The sequence below is a fragment of the Durio zibethinus genome, chromosome 18, assembly GCF_047325235.1.
Source record: "Durio zibethinus cultivar Kanyao isolate XHJ-2024 chromosome 18, ASM4732523v1, whole genome shotgun sequence".
NCBI lineage: Eukaryota > Viridiplantae > Streptophyta > Magnoliopsida > Malvales > Malvaceae > Durio > Durio zibethinus.
Window position 1 is genome coordinate 17,013,406 of NC_143179.1, and position 9,201 is coordinate 17,022,606.

At 34.8% G+C, this 9,201-nt stretch overlaps 2 protein-coding genes across 2 annotated transcripts; both read right to left on the bottom strand.

Annotated features, from left to right (window-relative positions):
• Positions 1 to 594: 594 nt before the first annotated feature.
• LOC111299780 (G-type lectin S-receptor-like serine/threonine-protein kinase LECRK4) lies at positions 595 to 3,384 on the bottom strand. The gene has a single exon (XM_022895230.2). The coding sequence runs from the start codon at positions 3,224 to 3,226 to the stop codon at positions 773 to 775; it is 2,454 nt and encodes an 817-aa protein (XP_022750965.2). The 5' UTR covers positions 3,227 to 3,384; the 3' UTR covers positions 595 to 772.
• Positions 3,385 to 4,837: 1,453 nt separating this feature from the next.
• Positions 4,838 to 7,749, bottom strand: LOC149513775 (G-type lectin S-receptor-like serine/threonine-protein kinase LECRK1). Its single transcript, XM_089747751.1, has one exon. The coding sequence runs from the start codon at positions 7,335 to 7,337 to the stop codon at positions 4,956 to 4,958; it is 2,382 nt and encodes a 793-aa protein (XP_089603877.1). The 5' UTR covers positions 7,338 to 7,749; the 3' UTR covers positions 4,838 to 4,955.
• Positions 7,750 to 9,201: the final 1,452 nt, after the last annotated feature.

A 9,201-nucleotide genomic window follows, 5' to 3' on the forward strand; every position in this document is an offset into this window, starting at 1 on the left:
GGAGATCAAAATCCAAACTTTCTAAGAGTTTACCTCTTAAAAAAATAAATTATTTAAATTAAATCTCAAATTCAATATTCACTAAAAATTGAAAAATTATAATTAATGCTTTTAATGGTGCATATATTTAATGACTGCCAATTTATGTTCCTCCTTCTCCTTTTCGATCGTTTGTGATTGATTTTCTTAATGGAAAAATATGCTTTTTGAATATATAGTTATATTTATCCTCTCTCTCTCTCTCTCTCTCTATATATATATATATATATATATATTTCTGATTAAAGTTATAATTAGTAGATTTCTCAAAAAAAAGGGGGGGGGGTTATAATTAATGGAGGATGGATGCTCTGAAGAATTCTTTGAACCACAAAACTGTAACTCTTATTAGATTGATTTCATAGAGACTATGCAACAGTTGGAAGTTAGAATGCACATGCACAAAAGTAGGAAGCAAAATGCATAACAACTGCAAAAATGATAAAATTTTGAGCATAAATCTCTACCCTCAACTTTTTAACTTCATGATCTTGATTATTGTTTTTTTTTAATGATTTGATTTAAATTCTTCGTAATTTTATACTTCATAAAAAATGATAAAATACACCACCCATGTTTTCACCACCAATTAACTAGAGAAGTTAAAAAACGGACATGATATGCATTTTGCATTTATGTTGACAGGGAAAAGAAAGAAGAAAAATACATGAAGCAATCCTTATGCATTTAGTACAGCTGCAATTTCCATGAGATGATTATTGACTTAGCCCAGCTACATGGAGGAAATAGAAGCAGTTGGACATGGAGGAATAGATATATCGATCATCCCCTCCAACATCATCACTACACTCTTTATGGAAGGACGGAGAGCTGGTTCATCTTGAATACACCAAAGTGCCACCATCATCATTCTTTCCAAGTTTTGCTTATCTACTTCTTCTCCAAGAACAAGTTTATCCAGCTCCTTTCCAACAAAACATCTATAGACCCAAGTAGACAGAATAATCTCCTCCGTTTTTGATACAGTGGTGTCCAAGTTCCTTCTGCAACATACAATTTCCAATAGCACTATTCCAAAACTGTAAATATCAGCCTTCACTGATATTGGAGTGTTTTTCTGCCATTCTGGTGCCATATATCCTCTAGTTCCCCTTGCTCCTGTGAAGGTCCTTGTTTGATCTCCCATCAACAATTTTGCCAGCCCGAAATCAGAAATTTTAGCTGTCCACGTATCATCCATTAATATGTTCTGAGGCTTTATGTCGCAATGAATGATGGGGGTCTCACATTCTTCATGTAAATAGAGGATTGCTCTTGCGACATCCAGGGCTATTCTTATTCGTTCATTCCAATCTGGGCGCCTTGTTGCCTTGAAAAGTTGGTTTGCAAGGGAGCCATTAGCCATGTATTCATAGACCAACAGCCTATTGGAATCCTCAGCGCAATATCCCAAAAGCCGAACTAAATTCCTGTGGTGAGCTCTACCAATTGCTCGCATTTCTGCCTGGAATTCTCTTTCACCTTCTTCCACTAACTTCTCAAGTCTCTTAACAGCAACAGTTTCCCTACCTTTGTATAAGGTCCCTTTGTAGACTGCTCCAAATGAGCCTTTACCCAACTCTTCTTTAAAGCCGTTTGTTGCTTTTCGAAGCTCATCATACGAAAATAATTGCAGAGTAAGCTCCTTGGTTAGGCCCCAATTTCTATCTTCTAACAGTCTTTTGTATCTTAGAACTCGAAACTTGTAAACAAATAGTCCAAAAATTGTAAGGAAAACACAGGAAAATGTAACCAGACTTAACGTCAAAAGAAGAACTTCCACCACTACTTTTTTGCTTTTGATATGATATACCGGTAGCTTTGGTGGTGGGATAGGTCGGATCTCATGTTCTTCTGGGCGTCTTTTCCCCACCTTCAGTAAAGCCATGATCTCCTCGTCTGATTGCAAATCTCTTTTTCCATACATTAGGGGAAGCTTTTGTTTCATGCAAATCCCTTCCTTAAACAACGCTGCCTCACAGTTACAGTCCTCCAGACAAGATCTGCTACACTCTTCCATTGACATTCGCCCTTTGCTGTAATAAATATCTTCCCAAACTATATTCTCCATGGTCTCTATGCTGAAATGGTGTGCATTAGCCTTACCACTTTTACACTCAGCTTCAGTATAATTCCTCTTGCAGCCAAAAGTTCTGTGAAATTGATCCACAAAATCAGAACCGGGAAGGCAAAGGCAGGTAGGCTGGTTATCATTGTATGTGCAATAGCTATTGAAGCCACAGTAGCCTTTAACATCGCATGTATCTTTCAATGCATACCACACAGCCGATACGTCGATTTCACCACTTCCATTGTATATATGAGAATATAAGCGGAAAATTCCATCCACATCAAGGGTTGCACGATAAATGGTGCTGTTTGTGGCGTTCTTGTTTTGGTTGTTGTAGTAGTGGTAAGGGTCATAGCCAGGCCAACTTCTATAGGCAGCCGGACTAAAAGACGCTTCACCAAGTGTATGGTAGGTGCTCAAATCAGTTTCATTGATGAGCTGTAGAAGACCTGTAGAATTGAGATAAAGGTGAAACTTGGTATTGGTCCCAAAAGTATCAGAACTCCAGTATGCATTTGCTCTAGTATTGTCCGTATACATCGGGTAGAGAACAAGGTTTCCATCTTCCTGCATCTCGAGACGAAACCTTCCTGTCGAGTAGTTTGTTTCTGATACACTAGAGACCAATCGACTGCCGGGATACAAATTCTGACCTCCTAAAATGGTATCGGTCGGATACTGGAAACTCTCCCAAATTATGCTCTTGTTCTTGTCGTAGAGCACGAAATTGCCTGAATCTAGCATGGATGCAGAGGAGGCAGTTACATTAGCAATAAGTCTCTTCTCCCCTTGCTCACTTGTCAAAACAAGCTTTCCATCCTCAGTAAATTTTAGAGTTGCTCTCGAAGTCAATGGTAGTGCTGGATCATCACGATTTGCTGTCCATACAACCATTTTTTGCCTTTTAGCAAATAACCAAATCCCGACCCTAAAGCCATTATCTAGCCGGTAAAAACCAAATGCAAACCGACCAGAAAGGGAAGGCCATGATGAGGCTTGTGCATTGGGGAAAATGGTAGAGCCTGGTGTTATATGGCTAGATTGCTCTTGTTGAACTCCTCTTTTGGCTAAACATAGAAAACTTATGAGTAAGAGAACAGTAGACATGGAAGTCATGGTGAGCGTGTGAGAGAGAAGGGTCAGTGCAATAGGTACTTTTGTTTGAACTTATCTTTTAAGCAGGAGATTGAAATATACAATCAAATGCAAAAAGGTTCAGTAAATACCGTCCTGTTCTAAAGTCAAGTCGCTTCATTTCTACTAACTGTAGAGTGCTAAAGGTGTAGACTTTTCTTCGTAAGTAAGGTGAAAAGCAAACCGCGTTAATCGGTCAATGAAGACAATTCCAATATTTCATTGTTCACATATCAAAGTCGCTATCAAAACCGCTGTCGCCGGGAGCTTTCTCCCCTCTTTTTTCTCTCTCGGTGGCTACAAGTAGACGTGTAAATGATACATTAGTACTCGTAAGTTGTTTAGGTTCGATTCGAATAAAATTTGAATTCAGTTCGATTATTATAGAGTCAAGTTCGAGCTCGAATAATTTAACTTATCGATCGAGCTGAGTTCAAATATTCTTATACCCGACTTGAGTAACTCGTAAGCTTAATCGAGTTTTTATATTTAAATTTTTTTATTATTTTAATTAATAAAATATCTCGAATTCGAGTTCAAGTTTGAGCACCAATAATCAAACTCTTGTCGAATATAAGAATCAAACTTATTTTAATATATTAATCGAGCTTAATCGAGCGAATTCGAGTAACTTGATTTCGATCACGAATCGAGTTCGAGTTAGAAAAATAAAATTCGATCGAATTCGAGTCAAGTATCGAGCTTCGAGTTGGGAGCAGAGTTCGAGCTCGACCTTTTCACTGTATCAACTCGACTCGGCTCGATTACCCCTCTAGCTATAAATTTAAAGAAAATTAAATAAGAATTTTAAGTATAAAAAAGATGATTGTAACTAGCAACAAATAATTTCCACTCTTTTTCTTTCCATTTCTTTGTTTTTAACTAGTGTTTCTTATCATTGTAGCGACTAGCAACAAAAATGTATGGGCCATGAGTATTAGGTTTTTATAAAAAAAAATTATAATTTAAAAATAAAAAATTTATATAAATATTGAGATTTAAATTTTAATATTATTTGATATTGTCTTTCAAAAGTATTATTATTTGATATTGTCTTTCAAAAGTATTATATATAAATTAATTAAAAAAAAATTTATTTTTTTATTTTTTTTACTTAATTCCATTGTCTTCCCACTTCTTTCAGTATAAAAAAAGAAAAAAGGAATTCTGTGAATCAATTCTTAACGGGACAAACAAGTTAAGGGCTCCAACTATTTTATTTGTTATTGTTAAAAGGAAAAGGATTGACGACTGTATCTTAGAAGCATTTCCCAAACTACACGTTACATACAAAAAACATAATAATTGGTGCTATGCACGATGAATTTGAGATCGTAAATTCAGATTTGATTTAATTATGAGAATAAAATAAAAATATTATGTAAAAATTAATTAAGATTCAATGTATTTATATATTTGAGAGGTATAAAAAAATGAATTTCAAATATATAAATATTTAAACAAGAATCAAATAAATTCAAAGAATTTAAAAATAATCCCGAAGACACATTTAAATGTGTTTTATCATATAATTTATAATTAATACTAAATTTAAAATCTAATTAAATGATTTTTAAAATCTAAATTACCAAATTAACAAAACTTAAGAATTATTAATACTACAAAAACATAAAATACATGCGAAGCAAACATGCATGCATGAGAGTACAATCCTTATACATATAATGAACTGATCAGGTAATTAAAATTGTTAAACATCTAGGGAATAATGAAGTGGGTATGGAGGGATGGGTACGTCCATCGTCCCTTCCAGCATCAAGATCACATTCTTCATTGAAGGACGTAGAGTTGGGTCATCTTGAATACACCACAGTCCCACCTTTACCATTCTTTCCAGCATTTTCAAGTCCACTTCTTCATCTTCCACAAGCTTATTCAGCTCGCCAGAGTGAAAGCAATTATATGCCCAACTTGAAAGAAGTATCTCATCTGCTGTACAAACCTTTAATTCTATGCTACTCCTACAACAGATGATCTCCAACAGTACGATCCCAAAACTGTAAACATCAACTTTTACAGATATTGGGGCATTCCTTTGCCATTCTGGTGCCAAATGCCCCCCTGTAATTTTAATCCCTGTAACGCTTGTTTGATTTGCCATCAATAGTTTGGCTAACCCGAAATCTGAGATTTTGGCAGTCAGAGAATCATCTAAGAGTATGTTTTGGGGCCTTATGTTACAGTGGATGATACGGACAACACACTCTTCATGTAAATAAAGAATTCCTTTTGCCACATCCAATGCAATTCTGACTCTCTCCTTCCAAATTGGACGCACCTTGTTATGAAATAGAAAATCCGCAAGTGAACCGTTGCTCAAGTATTCATAAACGAGAAGCTTCTTTGAACCTTCCACACAATAACCAAGCAACCGAACCAAGTTCCTGTGGTTAGTTCTCCCAATGGCTGTCATCTCCTTCTGAAACTCTCTTTCTCCGTCCTCAACATTCTCTAGTTTCTTAATTGCAACTATTTTAGTACCCCCTGTAACTGGTAGAGTTCCTTTATAAACTGCTCCAAAGGACCCTCTACCCAACTCTTCCTTGAAATTGTCCGTTGCTTCCCGGAGCTCAATAAAAGAAAATGATCTTATTGTAAACTGCTCGGTTAATCCTGGAGTAATTTTATTTTCTGAATGCTTTCTGTAACTGTGAATTCTATGCTTGTATATGAGGAAACCAGAGATTGCAAGGGCAAAACACAAGCAAGTAATGGAACCTAAACTTATGGCAACAGATAAAAGCAAATGTGGGTTTTCTTCGTTGATGACTGTTGGACTACTAGGCACCATGGGCGTACTGTAGTTTGTGAAGCCTCCATGAATCAACTTAATGAAGGCTAAAGTTGACATATTTTTGCTTCTTCTACCATATCTGAGAGGTAGCTTATACCTGTTACAGTTGCCACTGGAATAGAGTACTGCTCCACAGTAACAATCCTCCTGGCAAGACTTTTTACAGTCGTCCTTCTTCATTTGTATCACAGAATAAGGGTTGTCAGCCCATTGCATATTCTCCAAGGTAGTAATATTGTATTGCTTCACTTGATATTTCCTACCTATGCAATCATCTTCAGTGAAGTTCTGAGAGCAGCCAAGGGACGTCTTATTGTCACTGATTACAGTAAAACCAGGATAACAATAGCAGTCAGTATCATTTCCCCGTCCTGAACAGTAACTATTCAAGCCGCAGTAGCCCTTAACTTCGCATCGATCTTCTAAATTTTGCCACACCACCTTTTCACATGAGTTGGTGCAGCTATCAAAAAAATGATGCAAGTACATTCTAAAAATTCCATCTGGATCAATTGTTGCTCGATAGATGGTAATTCTTTTACTCCCAGCATAAGAGCTATTTGCCAAAATATTTGCATTGGAATGATAATCAAACAGGCGTAGAAGGCCTCTTTTATTGAGATTCAACAAACTAAAATCTGAGCCAGAAGTCCCAGAGGCCCAGTAAGCAGATTCAGCATCAGTTTCAGGTAAACCGGAATTGTTTACATAGGCCACAAGGTTTCCATCAGACTGCATTCTGAGCAGAAAAATTCCACTCGAGTGGTTCGAACTTGAGACAGCGGAAATCAAGCTATCCCTCTGGGTTAAATTCTGGCCTCCTAATAACGTGTTAGTTGGGTGGTCAAAGCTTTCCCATATAACATCACTGTTATTGTAGAGAACAAAATTACCAGTATCCAGCATAGATGCAGAATCGGCAGTGTCTTCCAGATCAGCAATGGGCCTTTCTCTTCCATCCTCAGTCCGAAGTACCAACACACCATCTCTTGTGAAGTTTAATGTAGCATTTGAGGAGACGGGGGGATCATCTCGGTTTGCTGTCCAGACAGTCGTGTTCTTCGGGAGACCGACAATCCATATACCAACAGCAAATCCATTGCCTTGCGGATAGAAACCAAATGCAAAATGACCTGAAGGTGAGGCCCATGAGGAGGGGTCGGTTCTGGGAGAGAGTGAAGAACCTAATTTTATCAAATTGGATTGCTGGTTTTGATCAGCTCTCACATGTAAGCAAAGTAAAAGAAGCAGCAAGAAAACAGCTAGTACCATAGCCATGAGTCTGGCCTGTGCAGGTGAGAGACAAAGAGAGAGTCGTTTTGCTCAAGGCAGACTAATAAAATATCTTCATAGTTAGTTATGAAGCTTGTTAATTTCTTCTCTTTTTCCTCTTTGTTTTTTCCTTTTGGTTCTTCGATGGAATATAGCTTGCTTAAAAGTGAACAGAATTACCAAGGTAATTCCTTTGGATAAATATAAAAAACAACCGTAGGACTACGTGGGGACTAGGGTTAATTACTTTGGGTAGTTTCTCAGAAATCTAGAGCTGCCAACAAGGGACCGAGTCTGGAATCCTAGGCTCCCATGGACAATAGTTGGGAAGGAGTGAAGTCATTACTTAAAGGGCCCGTTTCGATTCAAGCGCACTCTCGATGAGGGGTCGCTTGCCTTCCAACCAACCGTCCATGGAGACGCAAATAGATTTTCGGCACGATGAGTTCGTTAGCAGTCGGCTATCAGATATAAATGGTGCAATCGTTGGTCGTATCATAGGTTTTTTTTTTTTTTTTTTACCTTAAAAATTTTAATGCTACCTTAAAATTAGAAGTGTCTAATGGTTAGACAGTCAATCATACGATACTGCATAATGTAAGTCATATTTGACACAATTTGTTATTAAATAATTGGATTAAATCAAATACGATATATATCATGCTAAGCTAGAAAGTTTTAAGTTTATAGGTCTACACAGTACGACCCATTAAAGGCTAGTGCTAATATGTAGACTAACATAGCACGTTACACAAGCTTAAATATGTTAAGCTATGTTAACCTATAACTGTTATAAATAGGGTTATGGCATTTTATTGTATTCATGTCTTTTTTATATATATTTTAATAAAATTATATTTAACTTTTTTGTAATTTATAAAATAAAATTATATTAAATAAATTTACTTAATAAATATTTAAACTTTACTTATTAAATATTTAAATTATTGATAGATAAATTATATCTAATTAGTTTATAAATCATTTGGTGTACTGATTATTTTTATTTATTTAAATGTGTGTGTATAAAATCAAATTAACATTATTTTCAAAGTTATTCGGTCAAAATCTTTGAAGTTATAACATATATATATATATATATATATATATATACACTAGTTTTTGGCCACATGCTAGTCAATTAAAATATAATATAACAATAGTTTAATTTTAATAGTTTTATATAATAAAATTAAATTAATCATTATGATGCTAAATAAAATTTAAAATTCAAATATATATATATATAAACACAAAAAGAAGTTTCATAAAAAATAAATATCTAATCCTTCTCTATTTTTATCTTTCAATTGAGAAACTTTTTCTCAGAGTCTTCTAGTGTAAGGTCCTATTTTTCATTTTTATTTTTATTTTCATTTTGTTTAGAGAATCATCTTTTATTATAATCAAACTAGATTTTGCATTTTCCTTCTTTTCTATTTTTTGCTTTTTCAAAAGCTTTCTTTTTCTTTTCTTTAATGGTGGATCTTTATCTTTAATTTTATGTATTTCTGAGGCAATCAATCATCATTTAACTCGTTCAAACTCTTGTTTTTGAACTATTTGCATTGAAAATTTAAATTTCTTATTTAGACTTAAAACCCGATTATTGTAATAATCATGTTCTCCTCTTTTTTTTGTTTTTTTTTTCTGTGATTAAATAATAATAATGTTAATTTATATTATATTAAATTAAATTACAATTATGTAAATAATAATCCATTACCTTATCATTCAAGAACTTGAGATATTTTAAAATTTCACAACCAATAAGAGTTTTTATTGCTTGAAATAAAGTGAGTATTAATACTTTCCTTTCCATCACTAATCTCCATTTTTAACATGTACCTATTCACATGATATAAATTAG